The sequence below is a fragment of the Rhinatrema bivittatum genome, chromosome 2 (assembly GCF_901001135.1).
Source record: "Rhinatrema bivittatum chromosome 2, aRhiBiv1.1, whole genome shotgun sequence".
Classification (NCBI taxonomy): domain Eukaryota; kingdom Metazoa; phylum Chordata; class Amphibia; order Gymnophiona; family Rhinatrematidae; genus Rhinatrema; species Rhinatrema bivittatum.
This window is the reverse complement of record NC_042616.1, coordinates 818514013-818534142: the sequence shown is the minus strand read 5'-3', so window position 1 is coordinate 818534142 and position 20130 is coordinate 818514013. Positions and strand designations below refer to the sequence as shown.

Here is a 20130-nt window from a genome sequence, read left to right as displayed (position 1 = left end):
TCTCATACACACTTACCATCTCTCATACTCACACCATCTCACTGTTATATGCTGTCTCTCATACGCACATACCATCTCTCATACTCACACCATCTCACTGATGCTATATGCTGTCTCATACACACAAGCCGTCTTATACTCACATCATCTCAATGATGTTCTATGCTATCTCTCATACACATACCATCTCTCATACACCATCTCACTGATGCTATATGCTGTCTCTCATACACAAACACTGATCTCACTGACACTATATATCGTCTCATATACAGACTCACAAAATACAGCCTCCAATACCCACTGACACTGTCTCACTGACACCATACATTGTCTCTCATACACACACACTATCTCACTGACAATATACGTTTTCAATCATATACCAACTCACACCATCTCACTGACACTATCCAGTCTCTCATACACACACCATTTCACTGACATTATATACTATCTCTCATACACATACAATCACATCGTCTCAGACTCTACGCCCATCTCTCATATACAGTCACACCACCTTCACTGACACTACATGCTATCTCATACACAAACACACCATCTCACTGACATTATACACCATTGCTCATACACACACTCAGACCGTCTCACTGATATAATACACTCTCTCTCATACACACAAACTCCTGGTGTCTTACAGATGCACTGTGCTGTACAAACAAACACAATCACAAAGGCACACAGTATGTTTAAAGGTTGATACAACAATTTAAGGAAATACAGACAGTAAATCAGAGCACTGACACCAGAGAGGTTAATAAAGCAACAGAATGGGATACATAGATAGTACTATAAAGCACTTACTTCAGAGAGGACAAAGTAGCAATGAAAGGGGATTCAGAGACAGTAATATGAGTACTGAGCCAAGAGAGAATAAGACAGAGATAGAAGGAGATCTGAATACATTACTGCAGAGCAGTGTCTCCAGACAGGTTAATACAGCGATGGAAGGGCATACACAGACAATAACACAAAACATTTGCACAAGAGAGGAGAATGTAACAATGAAAGGGGATACACAGACAGTAATACAGATCATAAGAACATAAGAAATTGCCATGCTGGGTCAGACCAAAGGGTCCATCAAGCCCAGCATCCTGTTTCCAACAGAGGCCAAACCAGGCCATAAGTACCTGGCAATTACCCAAACACTAAGAAGATCCCATGCTACTGACGCAATTAATAGCAGTGGCTATTCCCTAAGTAAACTTGATTAATAGCAATAAATGGACTTCTCCTCCAAGAACTTATCCAAACCTTTTTTGAACCCAGCTACACTAAATGCACTAACCATATCCTCTGGCAACAAATTCCAGAGCTTTATTGTGAATTGAGTGAAAAAGAATTTTCTCCGATTAGTCTTAAACGTGCTACTTGCTAACTTCATGGAATGCCCCCTAGTCCTTCTATTATTCGAAAGTGTAAATAACCAATTCACATCTACCCATTCTAGACCTCTCATGATTTTAAACACCTCTATCATATCCCCCCTCAATCATCTCTTCTCCAAGCTGAAAAGTCCTAACCTCTTTAGTCTTTCCTCATAGGGGAGTTGTTCCATTCCCCTTATCATTTTGGTAGCCCTTCTCTGTACCTTCTCCATCGTAATTATATCTTTTTTGAGATGCGGCGACCAGAATTGTACACAGTATTCAAGGTGCGGTCTCACCATGGAGCGATACAGAGGCATTATGACATTTTCCGTTTTATTCACCATTCCCTTTCTAATAATTCCCAACATTCTGTTTGCTTTTTTGACTGCCACAGCACACTGAGCCGACGATTTCAATGTGTTATCCACTATGATGCCTAGATCTTTTTCCTGGGTGGTAGCTCCTAATATGGAACCTAACCGTGTAACTACAGCAAGGATTATTTTTCTCTATATGCAACACCTTGCACTTGTCCACTTCTGAGTCGTAGAGGCCCTTCCACCACCAGATTGACTAGATCCACGAACCACGGACGTCAGGGCCATTCTGGAGCAACTAGAATTATACTTCCTGGGTGAACTTCTATCCTGCGAAGAACTTTGCCCAACAACGGCAAAAGAGGCAACACGTACAGGAGGACTGAGGTCGGTCATGGGAGTACCAGCGCATCGACCCCCTCTGCACCATGATCTCTTCTGCGACTGAAGAAGCGAGGAGCCTTGGCATTGTCCCGCATTACAATCAAGTCCATGTGGAGAATCCCCCACCTGCGGGAAATTAGATCCATTGCTTGGTCCGAAAGCTCCCACTCTCCTGGATCTATGCGCTTCCGACTTAGGAAGTCCGCTTGTATGTTGTTCTTTCTAGCAATGTGAGACGCCACTAACAGTGCAAAATTGTTTTCCGCCCAAGCCATGAGCTGTTCCGCCTCATTGGCTACAGCTTGACTTCTGGTGCCTCCTTGACGGTTGATGTAAGCCACCGTCGTCACATTGTCTGACAGTACGCGGACCGCCTGATTGTGTAAGCAAGGGAGAAAGTGTTGCAGAGCCAGTCAGACCGCTCTGGTTTCCAGGTGATTGATCGACCAGCTGGATTCCTCTGGGGACCAACTGCCCTGAACTGAATAAGACTGGCAGACAGCTCCCCAGCGGAAAGACTGGCATCCGTGGTCACCACTACCCAGCTTGGAACTTCGAGATCCATCCCTCGAGATAAGTTGTGCGGGCAAAGCCACCACACAAGACTGGACCTGGCGTGATCGGTGAGCGGTAGAGGAAACTGGAACTCCTCCGACTTGGGATCCCACCAGGAAAGCAACGCTCATTGTAATGGTCTCATGTGAGCAAAAGCCCAAGGAACCACCTCCAGAGTGGACACCATGGAGCCAAGGACCTGAAGGTAGTCCCAGGCTTTGGGCAGTGGGAGCGAGAACAAGCGACGAACCTGCTCCATCAATTTGGTCATTCGATCCGGCGAGAGAAAAACTTTCCCAACACTGGTATCGAACCGAGCTCCCAGGAAGTCCATTGTCTGAGAAGGGACAAAGTTGCTCTTGGCCTGATTGATCACCCAGCCGAGTAACTCGAGGAGACTGACCACCTTGCTGATAGCTTCTAAACAGCGCTCCCTCGACTTCTCCCTGATGAGCCAGTCGTCCAAATAGGGATGAATGAGAAGGCCTGGTCTCTACAGGGCCGTTGCTACTACCACCATGACCTTGGTGAACGTGCAGGGAGCGGTAGCCAGCCCGAACGGTAGAGCGCAATGCATTTCCAGAACCATGAAGCGAAGAAATATTTGCTGATCTTCGTGGATGTGTATGTGCAAGTATACTTCCATTAGATGCAGAGAAGCTAAAAACTCGCCCTTGCGGACCGCCGCGATCACCGAGCGCAGAGTTTCCATGCGGAAATGTGGGACCTTTAGAGACTTGTTCACCTTCTTGAGATCCAAAATGGGTCGGAAGGACCCCTCCTTCTTTGGGACCACAAAGTAGATGGATTATCTTCCCATCTTCCAGTGCTCCGGAGGAACAGGCTTCACTGCCCTGAGAGAAAGGAGACGGTCGAGGGTCTGACGAATAATCTGCCTCTTGGCTTGCGCTCTGCAGGGGGATACCAGGAAGAAGACTTTGATAAGCCGAGCAAATTCCAAAGCGTAGCCATGTTCTACAATGCTTAGCACCCACTGATCGGAAGTAATTCTGGCCCATGCCTCATGGAACTGGAATAATTGACCCCCAACCCGAGGGATGGGCCAACCTTATCTCATTGAGAAGTCTTGGAGGCAAGTGAGGAGGAAGATCCTCCCTCCCGGGAGGGTCTGCAGCCTCGAAAGGAAGTGTTCCAGGATTGGGGCCTGGTCATTGTCTGTCGCTGCCCTGCCGGCTGCTGCCGGCTCTGCTGAAACTTATGCAGCCCCCGAAAGCGTGAGGGGGATGAAGGAAACCCCCTGGAAGGTTTCAGTCTGTCCTCTGGCAACTTGTGAACCTTTTCACCCAGGGACTTAACCAACTGCTCCAAATCATCACCAAAGAGAAAACCCCCTTTAAACGGTAAAGCCCCAAGCTGAGCCTTGGATGACATATCCGCTGAACAGTTATGTAACCAGAGGAGATGCCTCGCCGATACTGCCGATGACATGGTGCAAGAAGAAGTGCGGAGAAGATCATTACAGTGCATCAACGCCATACGACACCGTGGCCTCTAAGCGCTCCGCTTGTTCTGACTCACCCGGAGGGAGATCTCTGGATGTTACCAATTGTTGGACTCGGCGGAGGCTCACCCGCAGCATGTAACTGCTACACACCGCCGCTTGGATACCAAGGGCGGAAACCTCAAAGATGTGCTTAAGAAGGACTTCCAGCTTCCAATCCTGAAGATCCTTGAGAGCCGCTGATCCCGCGACCGGAACTGTGGTCCGCTTCGTAACAGCCAATACTAAAGCGTCTACCTTGGGGGATCGCAGGAGCTCCAGAGACTCCTCAAGCAAAGGATAGAGCTTATCCATAGCCCGACCAACCCGCAAGCCGGAATCTGGAGCATCCCACTCCCGGGTCATCAGCTGCTGAAGCATGGGATGGAAGAGAAAAGCTTGGGTCGGCGCTCGCAAGCCCACCAGGACCAGGTCCACAGAATCCTGCGGCAGAGCACGAGGTGGAAGTTCTACTCCGAGCTCTGAGAGGACCGCGGGAATAAGTGGCTCCAACTCCTCTCTATGAAACAGACGGACCACTTTAGGGTCATGTCCATCCAAGGGAGCCTGCTTTCCCTGCTCCTCTTCAGATCCCCCACCTGCAGGAGGGAAAGGAGAAGCCACGGCGTCCGCAGTTCCACTGCCCGGAACCTCCGGAGGGGCCACATCACTTTGAACCATGGAGCCCTTCAACTTCGTGACCTGCAGCGACGCGGGCACATCCGGACGCTTGACAACCTTGGAGGGCAGTCCCTGCAGCTGTCTCACAGGCAAAGCACCACTCTGCAGAGACTGTGAAGCTAAAAATGCCTTATGCATAAGAAGAACAAAATCCAATGAAAATTAATTTAAACTGACCTCATCCCCTCCTGGGGAATCGGGATCCCCCTGAAAAATGTCCTGGTCCGGATCTGAGGGATCATCAGGACTGGCAGGGACCGGCGGTAACGCTGGGGGAAGCTCCCCTGCCCCCATTGCTCTTGCCTGAGCCTCAGCAAAGGAATTCAAAATGGCTGCTGCTCCCGCGCTGAGAGGGAACGGGTCAGCCCGAGGCTCCCGAGGTGCTGACCTTTTAAGAGCACCTCGGGGCTTTGCTGAAGCTGCTGAAAGAGAGCAAATGCCTGACCGAGAGAGCCTCGAAGACGACTCCCCACGCATGCAAGGCACAAAGATGACCGCGGCATCGTGGGAGCTCAAAAAACAGCTAAATCGTGGCGAGGGGAACGGCAGGGAGCCTGAAAACGTGGCAAAATTGCACCGGGGCCGTCCGAGAGTTCAGCAGACCAGAAAACAACCCCAACAGGCTGCTTGTCTGTGTCTGTTTTTTTTTTAAACCTGAGATCGCCGCGGGGTGAGAGAGGGACCGGACCACCGGTAATCTCTCCCCCAGCTCCTTTACCTGTCCGGAGCCCCGCAGGGTAACCAACCCCAGCTCCAAAGCCTGCAACCAGGAGGAATGACCCCGCAGGATCTGCCAAACCCCCCTGGGAGGACGGAAAAGTGAATCCTGCTTTCACTTTCTTCTTTTTTTTTTTTTACTGCTTGATTCAGAGTTATAAAGTTTGCTGTTGCCTTTGCTTTTTTGTTTTAAAGGGAAATAGGCTAAACCCAAGAATCAGGGCAAGACCGCAGGGTATGCACCACCTTCATCTGCTGGAGACAGAGAAATACTGAGGGGATGCAGGAGGCTCACCAGGTTAAGAGAGGGTGCCCTTCGAGGTTTTCTCTGTCTCCACCTGCTGGAAGGGAGGCATAACCCAGTCTGGCCTGATCCAGGTACATACAGGGAAACAGCGATGGAAGGGCACACACAGTAACACAAAACACTTGCAGCAGAGAGGACAATGTAAGAATGAAAGGGCACAGAGAGACAGTGCACTGAATGCAGCAGAGAGCTAATACAGTGCTGGAGTAGGACAGAAGCAATAGTAAACCCAGCAGCCTGGCCTGATCCAGGTACATACAGGGAAACAGCGATGGAAGGGCACACACAGACAATAACACAAAACACTTGCACCAGAGAGGACAATGTAAAAATGAAAGGGCACACAGAGACAGTGCACTGAATGCAGCAGAGAGTTAATACAGTGCTGGAGTAGGACAGAAGCAATAGTAAACCCAGCAGTCTGGACTGATCCAGGTACATAGAGGGAAACAGCGATGGAAGGGCACACACAGACAGTAACACAAAACACTTGCACCAGAGAGGACAATGTAAAAATGAAAGGGCACACAGAGACAGTGCACTGAATGCAGCAGAGAGTTAATACAGTGCTGGAGTAGGACAGAAGCAATAGTAAACCCAGCAGTCTGGACTGATCCAGGTACATAGAGGGAAACAGCGATGGAAGGGCACACACAGACAGTAACACAAAACACTTGCACCAGAGAGGACAATGTAAGAATGAAAGGGCACACAGAGACAGTGCACTGAATGCAGCAGAGAGCTAATACAGTGCTGGAGTAGGACAGAAGCAATAGTAAACCCAGCAGTCTGGCCTGATCCAGGTACATACAGGGAAACAGCGATGGAAGGGCACACACAGACAGTAACACAAAACACTTGCACCAGAGAGGACAATGTAAGAATGAAAGGGCACACAGAGACAGTGCACTGAATGCAGCAGAGAGCTAATACAGTGCTGGAGTAGGACAGAAGCAATAGTAAACCCAGCAGTCTGGCCTGATCCAGGTACATACAGGGAAACAGCGATGGAAGGGCACACACAGACAGTAACACAAAACACTTGCAGCAGAGAGGACAATGTAAGAATGAAAGGGCACACAGAGACGGTGCACTGAATGCAGCAGAGAGTTAATACAGTGCTGGAGTAGGACAGAAGCAATAGTAAACCCAGCAGTCTGGCCTGATCCAGGTACATACAGGGAAACAGTGATGGAAGGGCACACACAGACAGTAACACAAAACACTTGCACCAGAGAGGACAATGTAAGAATGAAAGGGCACAGAGAGACAGTGCACTGAATGCAGCAGAGAGCTAATACAGTGCTGGAGTAGGACAGAAGCAATAGTAAACCCAGCAGTCTGGCCTGATCCAGGTACTTACAGGGAAACAGCGATGGAAGGGCACACACAGACAGTAACACAAAACACTTGCACCAGAGAGGACAATGTAAGAATGAAAGGGCATAGAGAGACAGTGCACTGAATGCAGCAGAGAGCTAATACAGTGCCGGAGTAGGACAGAAGCAATAGTAAACCCAGCAGTCTGGACTGATCCGGGTACGTACAGGGAAACAGCGATGGAAGGGCAGACACAGACAGTAACACAAAACACTTGCACCAGAGAGGACAATGTAAGAATGAAAGGGCACACAGAGACAGTGCACTGAATGCAGCAGAGAGCTAATACAGTGCTAGAGTAGGACAGAAGCAATAGTAAACCCAGCAGTCTGGCCTGATCCAGGTACATACAGGGAAACAGCGATGGAAGGGCACACACAGACAGTAACACAAAACACTTGCACCAGAGAGGACAATGTAAGAATTAATGGGCACAGAGAGACAGTGCACTGAATGCAGCAGAGAGTTAATACAGTGCTGGAGTAGGACAGAAGGAATAGTAAACCCAGCAGTCTGGACTGATCCAGGTACATACAGGGAAACAGCGATGGAAGGGCAGACACAGACAGTAACACAAAACACTTGCACCAGAGAGGACAATGTAAGAATGAAAGGGCATACAGAGACAGTGCACTGAATGCAGCAGAGAGTTAATACAGTGCTGGAGTAGGACAGAAGGAATAGTAAACCCAGCAGTCTGGACTGATCCAGGTACATACAGGGAAACAGCGATGGAAGGGCACACACAGACAGTAACACAAAACACTTGCACCAGAGAGGACAATGTAAGAATGAAAGGGCACAGAGAGACAGTGCACTGAATGCAGCAGAGAGTTAATACAGTGCTGGAGTAGGACAGAAGCAATAGTAAACCCAGCAGTCTGGCCTGATCCAGGTACATACAGGGAAACAGCGATGGAAGGGCACACACAGACAGTAACACAAAACACTTGCACCAGAGAGGACAATGTAAGAATGAAAGGGCATAGAGAGACAGTGCACTGAATGCAGCAGAGAGCTAATACAGCGCTGGAGTAGGACAGAAGCAATAGTAAAATGGAGATTTTTTTTGTTTTTTCTGCAGATAAGATAGTTACTGCACTCTTGAACCTGCCTTGCTCATACCATGGGGTCTGTAGGTAAGGCACAGAGACGAATGATGTACTCCACCAGCAGCTGTCCTCCGCTCTGATTCAGGTAACCGTGGTGGGCCATGGCGCTGATCACCTGCACCAATGCTCGCCTGACCTGTGGGAGAATCAGAGACAGATTTCAGCTCAGAAGACAGTCAGACTTACCCCTGTGACGAGCACTCCTGTGCAGCAGGGGTGCAGGGGTACAGGGAGTGCATGCGAGGGGGCGTGGGATTACTCCTGGTGTCACGCTGTTTCGTCTGGTACTGAGGAGGGCACTCTGGGTCTCGAGGGCCACTAATCTATCAGCTGCATACTCAGTAGGATATCCATAATGAGTATGCAGGAGAAAAGAGTTATATGCCCTGCGTCCACTGTATGCAAATCTATCTCCTGCATAAGAAATTGCAATCCTGGGTCAGACCAAGGGTCCATCAAGCCCAGCATCCTGTTTCCAACAGTGGCCAATCCAGGCCATAAGAACCTGGCAATTACCCAAAAACTAAGTCTATTCCATGTAACCATTGCTAATGGCAGTGGCTATTCTCTAAGTGAACTTAATAGCAGGTAATGGACTTCTCCTCCAAGAACTTATCCAATCCTTTTTTAAACACAGCTATACTAACTGCACTATCCACATCCTCTGGCAACAAATTCCAGAGTTTAATTGTGCGTTGAGTAAAAAAGAACTTTCTCCGATTAGTTTTAAATGTGCCCCATGCTAACTTCATGGAGTGCCCCCTAGTCTTTCTACTATCCGAAAGAGTAAATAACCGATTCACATCTACCCGTTCAAGGGAAGGGGGAAAGGGAGAAAGGGGGAAAGGGGAAAGGGGGAAGGGGGAGGGGGAAGGGGGAAGGGGGGAAGGGGGGAAGGGGGGAAGGGGGAAGGGGGGAAGGGGGGAAGGGGAAGGGGAGAAGGGGAGAAGGGGGAAGGGGAGAAGGGGAGAAGGGGAGAAGGGGGAAGGGGAGAGAAAGGGGGAGGGGGAAGGGGAGAAAAGGGGGAGGGGGAAGGGGAGAAGAAAGGGGGAGGGGAAGGGGAGAAAGGGGGAGGGGGGAAGGGGAGAAAGGGGGGAAGGGGAGGAAGGGGAGAAAGGGGAAGGGGGGGGAAGGGGGGGAAGGGGGGGAAGGGGAAGGGGGGGAAGGGGGAAGGGGAAGGGGGGGAAGGGGGGGGAAGGGGGGGAAGGGGGGGGGAAGGGGAAAGAGGAAGGAGGGGAAGGGGAAGGGGGAAGGGGAAGGGGGAAGAGGAAGGGGGGGAAGGGGGAGAGGAAGGGGGGGGAAGGGGGGGGAAGGGGGGGGGGGGGAGGGGGGGGGAAGGGGGGGGGAAGGGGGTGGAGGGGGAGAACAGAGAAGTGAGAGCAGGTTTCCAGTTGCAGGATTTCCTTTTACCTTGTTGTTGATGCTCTGAAGAGGAACCTTCATGGAGGCGACAATCATGGGCTTTCTGCTCTCCATCTGAGAGGCTGTGACAAGAGAGAACATGAGTGGCAGGTTAGTGAGAGTGGCAACTCTGAAAAGGTGAAATAACGCTGTGATTATCTGCCTGTCTTATACCAAAGCTCACCTCTCACACTGCCCCCACACACACCCGTATGGCCAAGCAGATCTTGCATCTGAACCTTCAAACCTTCCCGCAGTCACACCCCGGCTCTGCGCCTCACACCGTGCGCCCCTCCGACTGTACCCCGGCTCTGCCCCTCACACCTTGCGCCCCTCCGACTGTACCCCGGCTCTGCCCCTCACACCGTGTGCCCCTCTGACTGTACCCCGGCTCCGCCCCTCATACCTTGCGCCCCTCCGACTGTACCCCGGCTCTGCCCCTCACACCGTGTGGCCCTCTGACTGTACCCCGGCTCTGCCCCTCATACCTTGTGCCCCTCCGACTGTACCCCGGCTCTGCCCCACATACCGTGCGCCCCTCCGACTGTACCCCGGCTCTGCCCCACATACCGTGCGCCCCTCCGACTGTACCCCGGCTCTGCCCCTCATACAGTGTGCCCTGTGACTGTACCCCGGCTCTGCCCCTCACACCGTGTGCCCCTCTGACTGTACCCCGGCTCTGCCCCTCACACCGTGTGCCCCTCTGACTGTACCCCGGCTCTGCCCCTCACACCGTGTGGCCCTCTGACTGTACCCCGGCTCTGCCCCTCATACCTTGTGCCCCTCCGACTGTACCCCGGCTCTGCCCCACATACCGTGCGCCCCTCCGACTGTACCCCGGCTCTGCCCCTCATACCTTGTGCCCCGGCTCTGCCCCTCATACCTTGTGCCCCCCTGACTGTACCCCGGCTCTGCCCCTCATACCTTGTGCCCCCCTGACTGTACCCCAGCTCTGCCCATCCCATCGCTAAGTACCCTACCAACCAATCCCATCCAAGCTCTACTGCTGTACCAAGTCCCAGATTATATCTCAATTCTGCCACCGATATCATGGCACATACGATAGCCCTTACAGTCATACCTTGTCTCTGCCCGCTGTGCCGTGTCCCCTCCACCACCACCTCTATGACAACACAGAGGATCTTCTTCCTGTACCCATGCTCCCAATCAAACCCCTCTGTGTTGCGTCCGTCGGTCCCAGACGGCTTTGCCCCGTTTGCCTCACCTTGTTCCCGGCTCCTCCCGCATCCCTAGGGAAAATGGCTGCCGCCGCCGCGTCTACAAGCCGCCCTCTCCGGCGTCCCCGGAATGGCTATGGTGCTCCCCCCCCCGCCTCCATTGCTCCTCCCAAGGTACCTACTAGGGTGCTGCGCGCGTGCTACCCACATCTTTATTCCAGCAATGGCGGGAACCTCGGGGGCGTCCCCCTCTACTGACGTCACGCCAGCCGGGTATTTAGCCTGTACTTTGCTGCCAGCTCATTGAGTGAGCAAGGATTGGTCTCGGCCGGTCTAAGCTATTCTGCCACTTCCTGCTGCCGCTGGAAGCTCTCTCTCTCTGCTCTTCGGGGTAACTGCTAACCTGGGTACCCGCTCCTCGGGGGCCGCTCTGCTTTATTTCAGGTGCCTTACAGGGATCAGGTACTCGCTCCTCGAGGGCCTGCTCTCCCTGCCTCGGTGCCTGCACTATCTTCTTCATCCTGGTGGAATCGCATACCTACAGCTACCATCGAGTGAGTAATCTAACTCTCAGTCTGTCTCATCCACAGCATTGCCTTGCTGGGAAACCTGCACCGGAATCCCCCTATACCTACGGGGTGAGAAGGGTCCCCGCTGCCGAGGGTCCCCAGATTGCTACATTCAGACTAGCTCACTACTGCCACCTCTGGTGCTATACATCAAGCTGTACAATAAAAGATCTAAATCTGTGTTTGTGCGTCCTGAGTCTAGCCCAGTACTGTGGCTCCTCACGTGGCTCCTCCCCATGGGCGTGGTCACCTGCCACAGTACCCGAGGATCCACCCAAACACCGCTTAACCATAGCACTCTGTATCACACGGCACACTGCACACTGGATCCCTGCTCCATCTGCCTCCACAGATCAAAGCCCACTCTGCTTTCTGCTGCGCCAGACCTGGGATTAGAACCTGGGACCCCCAGGGCACAGGCGGTAAATCACCATAGCCACAAGGATCGGGAAAGGGTTCAGAGTTAGGAGGTCCTGAGGACAAACCGCGGCGGGGGAGACGTTAAACGCTCTACGAATCCCCTGCATGACAGCCAGGATGTGAACGAGAGCACATCTCCCTGTGATGTGCTTTCTTCATTTTATTTACATCATTTTATACCCCACAATTCCTGCTGTTCATCAATGCAGCTTACAATATCCCATTCACAAAATGAATTACAATCCAAATTCAACGAACACAAAAGCGAAGGCAAAAAGCCCAAATCCTGCCGAGGGAAGTGCTGTAGTGCAGGTTTCTAACGCTTGGATTATCCCAGATCTGTGGCTAAGTGTGCACAGAACAGGGACCCGAGCTGTACTGCAAGGAGTGCCGTATACATGCACCATTCAGTATTCTGTTCATTCTTCCATCCCACGTCCTGAGCACACCTGTCACAGTCACAGACACAGCACGGCAGCTGCCAGTACTGCACATCAGGAAGGATCTGCACTCACCCACCCTCAGCAGCCACGTCCTGAGCACACCTGTCACAGTCACAGCACAGCAGCTGCCAGTACTGCACATCAGGAAGGATCTGCACTCACCCACCCTCAGCAGCCACGTCCTGAGCACACCTGTCACAGTCACAGGCACAGCACGGCAGCTGCCAGTACTGCACATCAGGAAGGATCTGCACTCACCCACCCTCAGCAGCCACGTCCTGAGCACACCTGTCACAGTCACAGACACAGCACGGTAGCTGCCAGTACTGCACATCAGGAAGGATCTGCACTCACCCACCCTCAGCAGCCACGTCCTGAGCACACCTGTCACAGTCACAGACACAGCACGGTAGCTGCCAGTACTGCACATCAGGAAGGATCTGCACTCACCCACCCTCAGCAGCCACGTCCTGAGCACACCTATCACAGTCAGGGACACAGCACGGCAGCTGCCAGTACTGCACATCAGGAAGGATCTGCACTCACCCACCCTCAGCAGCCACGTCCTGAGCACACCTGTCATAGTCACAGACACAGCACGGTAGCTGCCAGTACTGCACATCAGGAAGGATCTGCACTCACCCACCCTCAGCAGCCACATCCTGAGCACACCTGTCACAGTCACAGACACAGCACGGCAGCTGCCAGTACTGCACATCAGGAAGGATCTGCACTCACCCACCCTCAGCAGCCACGTCCTGAGCACACCTATCACAGTCACAGACACAGCACGGTAGCTGCCAGTACTGCACATCAGGAAGTATCTGCACTCACCCACCCTCAGCAGCCACGTCCTGAGCACACCTATCACAGTCAGGGACACAGCACGGCAGCTGCCAGTACTGCACATCAGGAAGGATCTGCACTCACCCACCCTCAGCAGCCACGTCCTGAGCACACCTGTCACAGTCACAGACACAGCACGGCAGCTGCCAGTACTGCACATCAGGAAGGATCTGCACTCACCCACCCTCAGCATCCACGTCCTGAGCACACCTGTCACAGTCACAGACACAGCACAGCAGCTGCCAGTACTGCACATCAGGAAGGATCTGCACTCACCCACCCTCAGCATCCACGTCCTGAGCACACCTGTCACAGTCACAGACACAGCACAGCAGCTGCCAGTACTGCACATCAGGAAGGATCTGCACTCACCCACCCTCAGCAGCCACGTCCTGAGCACACCTGTCACAGTCACGGACACAGCACGGCAGCTGCCAGTACTGCCAATCAGGAAGGATCTGCACTCACCCACCCTCAGCAGCCACGTCCTGAGCACACCTGTCACAGTCAGGGACACAGCACGGCAGCTGCCAGTACTGCACATCAGGAAGGATCTGCACTCACCCACCCTCAGCAGCCACGTCCTGAGCACACCTGTCACAGTCACGGACACAGCACGGCAGCTGCCAGTACCGCACATCAGGAAGGATCTGCACTCACCCACCCTCAGCAGCCACGTCCTGAGCACACCTGTCACAGTCACGGACACAGCACGGCAGCTGCCAGTACTGCACATCAGGAAGGATCTGCACTCACCCACCCTCAGCAGCCATGTCCTGAGCACACCTGTCACAGTCAGGGACACAGCACGGCAGCTGCCAGTACTGCACATCAGGAAGGATCTGCACGCAGCCACGTCCTGAGCACACCTGTCACAGTCACAGACACAGCACGGCAGCTGCCAGTACTGCACATCAGGAAGGATCTGCACTCACCCACCCTCAGCAGCCATGTCCTGAGCACACCTGTCACAGTCACAGACACAGCACGGCAGCTGCCAGTACTGCACATCAGGAAGGATCTGCACTCACCCACCCTCAGCAGCCACGTCCTGAGCACACCTGTCACAGTCACAGACACAGCACAGCAGCTGCCAGTACTGCACATCAGGAAGGATCTGCACTCACCCACCCTCAGCAGCCACGTCCTGAGCACACCTGTCACAGTCACAGACACAGCACGGCAGCTGCCAGTACTGCACATCAGGGAGGATCTGCACTCACTCACCCTCAGCAGCCACGTCCTGAGCACACCTGTCACAGTCACGGACACAGCACGGCAGCTGCCAGTACTGCACATCAGGAAGGATCTGCACTCACCCACCCTCAGCAGCCACGTCCTGAGCACACCTGTCACAGTCACGGACACAGCACGGCAGCTGCCAGTACTGCACATCAGGAAGGATCTGCACTCACCCACCCTCAGCAGCCACGTCCTGAGCACACCTGTCACAGTCACAGACACAGCACGGCAGCTGCCAGTACCGCACATCAGGAAGGATCTGCACTCACCCACCCTCAGCAGCCACGTCCTGAGCACACCTGTCACAGTCAGGGACACAGCACGGCAGCTGCCAGTACTGCACATCAGGAAGGATCTGCACTCACCCACCCTCAGCAGCCACGTCCTGAGCACACCTGTCACAGTCAGGGACACAGCACGGCAGCTGCCAGTACTGCACATCAGGAAGGATCTGCACGCAGCCACGTCCTGAGCACACCTGTCACAGTCACAGACACAGCACGGCAGCTGCCAGTACTGCACATCAGGAAGGATCTGCACTCACCCACCCTCAGCAGCCATGTCCTGAGCACACCTGTCACAGTCACAGACACAGCACAGCAGCTGCCAGTACTGCACATCAGGAAGGATCTGCACTCACCCACCCTCAGCAGCCACGTCCTGAGCACACCCGTCACAGTCACAGACACAGCACGGCAGCTGCCAGTACTGCACATCAGGGAGGATCTGCACTCACCCACCCTCAGCAGCCACGTCCTGAGCACACCTGTCACAGTCACAGACACAGCACGGCAGCTGCCAGTACTGCACATCAGGGAGGATCTGCACTCACTCACCCTCAGCAGCCACGTCCTGAGCTCACCTGTCACAGTCACAGACACAGCACAGCAGCTGCCAGTACTGCACATCAGGAAGGATCTGCACTCACCCACCCTCAGCAGCCACGTCCTGAGCACACCTGTCACAGTCACAGACACAGCACAGCAGCTGCCAGTACTGCACATCAGGAAGGATCTGCACTCACCCACCCTCAGGAGCCACGTCCTGAGCACACCTGTCACAGTCAGGGACACAGCACGGCAGCTGCCAGTACCGCACATCAGGAAGGATCTGCACTCAGCCACCCTCAGCAGCCACGTCCTGAGCACACCTGTCACAGTCACAGACACAGCACAGCAGCTGCCAGTACTGCACATCAGGAAGGATCTGCACTCACCCACCCTCAGCAGCCACGTCCTGAGCACACCTGTCACAGTCACAGACACAGCACGGCAGCTGCCAGTACTGCACATCAGGGAGGATCTGCACTCACTCACCCTCAGCAGCCACGTCCTGAGCTCACCTGTCACAGTCACAGACACAGCACAGCAGCTGCCAGTACTGCACATCAGGAAGGATCTGCACTCACCCACCCTCAGCAGCCACGTCCTGAGCACACCTGTCACAGTCACAGACACAGCACAGCAGCTGCCAGTACTGCACATCAGGAAGGATCTGCACTCACCCACCCTCAGCAGCCACGTCCTGAGCACACCTGTCACAGTCAGGGACACAGCACGGCAGCTGCCAGTACCGCACATCAGGAAGGATCTGCACTCACCCACCCTCAGCAGCCACGTCCTGAGCACACCTGTCACAGTCACAGACACAGCACAGCAGCTGCCAGTACTGCACATCAGGGAGGATCTGCACTCAGCCACCCTCAGCAGCCACGTCCTGAGCACACCCGTCACAGTCACAGACACAGCACGGCAGCTGCCAGTACTGCACATCAGGGAGGATCTGCACTCACTCACCCTCAGCAGCCACGTCCTGAGCTCACCTGTCACAGTCACAGACACAGCACAGCAGCTGCCAGTACTGCACATCAGGAAGGATCTGCACTCACCCACCCTCAGCAGCCACGTCCTGAGCACACCTGTCACAGTCACAGACACAGCACAGCAGCTGCCAGTACTGCACATCAGGAAGGATCTGCACTCACCCACCCTCAGGAGCCACGTCCTGAGCACACCTGTCACAGTCAGGGACACAGCACGGCAGCTGCCAGTACTGCACATCAGGAAGGATCTGCACTCAGCCACCCTCAGCAGCCACGTCCTGAGCACACCTGTCACAGTCACAGACACAGCACAGCAGCTGCCAGTACTGCACATCAGGGAGGATCTGCACTCACCCACCCTCAGGAGCCACGTCCTGAGCACACCTATCACAGTCACAGACACAGCACAGCAGCTGCCAGTACTGCACATCAGGAAGGATCTGCACTCACCCACCCTCAGCAGCCACGTCCTGAGCACACCCGTCACAGTCACAGACACAGCACAGCAGCTGCCAGTACCGCACATCAAGAAGGATCTGCACTCAACCACCCTCAGCAGCCACGTCCTGAGCACACCTGTCACAGTCAGGGACACAGCACGGCAGCTGCCAGTACCGCACATCAGGAAGGATCTGCACTCAGCCACCCTCAGCAGCCACGTCCTGAGCACACTTGTCACAGTCACAGACAGCATGGCAGCTGCCAGTACTGCACATCAGGAAGGATCTGCACTCACCCACCCTCAGCAGCCACGTCCTGAGCACACCTGTCACAGACACAGACACAGCACAGCAGCTGCCAGTACTGCACATCAGGAAGGATCTGCACTCACCCACCCTCAGCAGCCACGTCCTGAGCGCACCTGTCACAGTCAGGGACACAGCACGGCAGCTGCCAGTACTGCACATCAAGAAGGATCTGCACTCACCCACCCTCAGCAGCCACGTCCTGAGCACACCTGTCACAGTCAGGGACACAGCACGGTAGCTGCCAGTACTGCACATCAGGAAGGATCTGCACTCACCCACCCTCAGCAGCCACGTCCTGAGCACACCTGTCACAGTCACAGACACAGCACAGCAGCTGCCAGTACCGCACATCAAGAAGGATCTGCACTCACCCACCCTCAGCAGCCACGTCCTGAGCACACCTGTCACAGTCACAGACACAGCACGGCAGCTGCCAGTACTGCACATCAGGAAGGATCTGCACTCACCCACCCTCAGCAGCCACGTCCTGAGCACACCTGTCACAGTCACAGACACAGCACGGCAGCTGCCAGTACTGCACATCAGGAAGGATCTGCACTCACCCACCCTCAGCAGCCACGTCCTGAGCACACCTGTCACAGTCACAGACACAGCACGGCAGCTGCCAGTACCGCACATCAGGAAGGATCTGCACTCACCCACCCTCAGCAGCCACATCCTGAGCACACCTGTCACAGTCACAGACACAGCACGGCAGCTGCCAGTACTGCACATCAGGAAGGATCTGCACTCACCCACCCTCAGCAGCCACGTCCTGAGCACACCTGTCACAGTCACAGACACAGCACAGCAGCTGCCAGTACTGCACATCAGGAAGGATCTGCACTCACCCACCCTCAGCAGCCACGTCCTGAGCACACCTGCACAGTCACAGACACAGCACGGTAGCTGCCAGTACTGCACATCAGGAAGGATCTGCACTCACCCACCCTCAGCAGCCACGTCCTGAGCACACCTGTCACAGTCACAGACACAGCACGGCAGCTGCCAGTACTGCACATCAGGGAGGATCTGCACTCACCCACCCTCAGCAGCCACGTCCTGAGCACACCTGTCACAGTCACAGACACAGCACAGCAGCTGCCAGTACCGCACATCAGGAAGGATCTGCACTCACCCACCCTCAGCAGCCACGTCCTGAGCACACCTATCACAGTCACAGACACAGCACGGCAGCTGCCAGTACTGCACATCAGGAAGGATCTGCACTCACCCACCCTCAGCAGCCACGTCCTGAGCACACCTGTCACAGTCACAGACACAGCACGGCAGCTGCCAGTACTGCACATCAGGGAGGATCTGCACTCACCCACCCTCAGCAGCCACGTCCTGAGCACACCTATCACAGTCACAGACACAGCACGGCAGCTGCCAGTACTGCACATCAGGAAGGATCTGCACTCACCCACCCTCAGCAGCCACGTCCTGAGCACACCTGTCACAGTCACAGACACAGCACGGCAGCTGCCAGTACTGCACATCAGGAAGGATCTGCACTCACCCACCCTCAGCAGCCACGTCCTGAGCACACCTGTCACAGTCACAGACACAGCACGGCAGCTGCCAGTACTGCACATCAGGAAGGATCTGCACTCATCCACCCTCAGCAGCCACGTCCTGAGCACTCCTGTCACAGTCACAGACACATATCAGGAAGTGCCTGCACTCAGTCCTCTCACTTACAAGCTGAGTTGATGACCTGTCTGAGGATGATCAGGGTCACCATCTGCTGCTTCTCGTTAGTATTCTCCAGCTTGGGAAGCAGGAAGGCGAGAATGCGGTCAGGCATGGAGCAGGCTACAGTGGAGAAAACAAAGTGCTCGTTAATTTAGGGCAAACAACTGAAAAAGCTCCACTGCAGAGTGAACAAATACCGATAAACTAGAAAAACACAGTCTACCGCGTCATCGTACGGAGAAACATGGCCGTCATTCCCAATTGTAATAATGAAGGGTGGGAGGTGGAAGTTTCATAAAATGTGCAAAGAGCCGGGGGAGGTACAAGGTAGGAGAGAGAATGATGATGTTTTAAGATCCATTTTATCACCTTTCCCTGAAGGAGGATCATTATCCGAAACGGGGCCACGTGGTGAGAAGCCATCGCAGTGATAAAGTATTTTTAATTGGTGCTAATGGAATTCTTGGCTTCACGTTTGAGCTTCTCCCAGAGTTGTTTATACAATGAAGATTTTTTTTTTTAACAAAACATTTTCAGAAGATATAAGGCACGGTCATAATAAAACATTGTGAGGCGCATTGAGTGGCTGTTCAGGGTCATATGAGGGGTGCACAGTAACCTGGAAGGAACTTGTTTGGACATTTTGAGAACCTGCCACCCTCCCCAGTGGAGGGGGGGAGGGAAAGACTAGGGATGGGAAGGGGGGGTGGCGAGGACCCCTCTTCCCTGTAAGCATCTCTTACAGGGAAGCTGCATAATGTGCCGCTCAGGGAGGAGCCCTGGCGCTTTCGCTAGATCATTTAGGAAATTCCTGATTCATAAACAACCTGTGGTTCTCTCTCTCAAGCAAGCAGGTTGCAAGCCTGAGATTTAACGATTCCACCAATTCCTAAATTAGATAGCTTCATTAGAAGTGTATACGTTGAGTGACCAAACCGAATGCTGCTGACAGATCTAGAGACGCTGCCATCACAGAACGTCCTTGAGCTAATTCACGCAGCAAAACGCTTTGAACGGAAATTAAAACAGTTTTTCTGCCGTGCCCAAGGCAAAAACCACTTTAATGTTGATTCAATGCCTCCCGGTTGTCTAAAAATGTAATCAATGGAGATAACACCATTTCCTCTAATAATTTAGAGAGCTCGGATAGATTAGAAACTCGTCTATAACTTGTGCAAAGATGAGATGGAAAGTTTACCAGACGTATGATAGCTTTCACATAAAAGGGGCAAACAAGAAGGGCCAACGGGTAAAAGCAGTTTTGTTGGGAAAAACCATCAGTTGTGTTTTCAGCCTGCGTTCAGAAGGAAAAGGCAGCGTTAGGATTGTGGACCCTCGTGTTGGGGGCGAGGCAGACGGTGCAGAGAGTGAGCTGGAGCTTCGCCTCTATCACCCCCTTTCCCCTCGGGTT

At 53.6% G+C, this 20130-nt stretch overlaps 1 protein-coding gene across 1 annotated transcript in view; it reads right to left on the bottom strand.

Moving 5' to 3' along the window:
• Nucleotides 1–20130, bottom strand: part of MROH1 (maestro heat like repeat family member 1) — a gene marked incomplete in the record, with an annotated part of 402473 nt that overhangs the window by 277465 nt on the left and 104878 nt on the right. Inside the window, 3 exon segments of the mRNA XM_029592292.1 lie at nt 8365–8487; nt 9762–9835; nt 18726–18839. Of these exon segments, the coding sequence (XP_029448152.1) occupies nt 8365–8487; nt 9762–9835; nt 18726–18839 (311 nt within the window).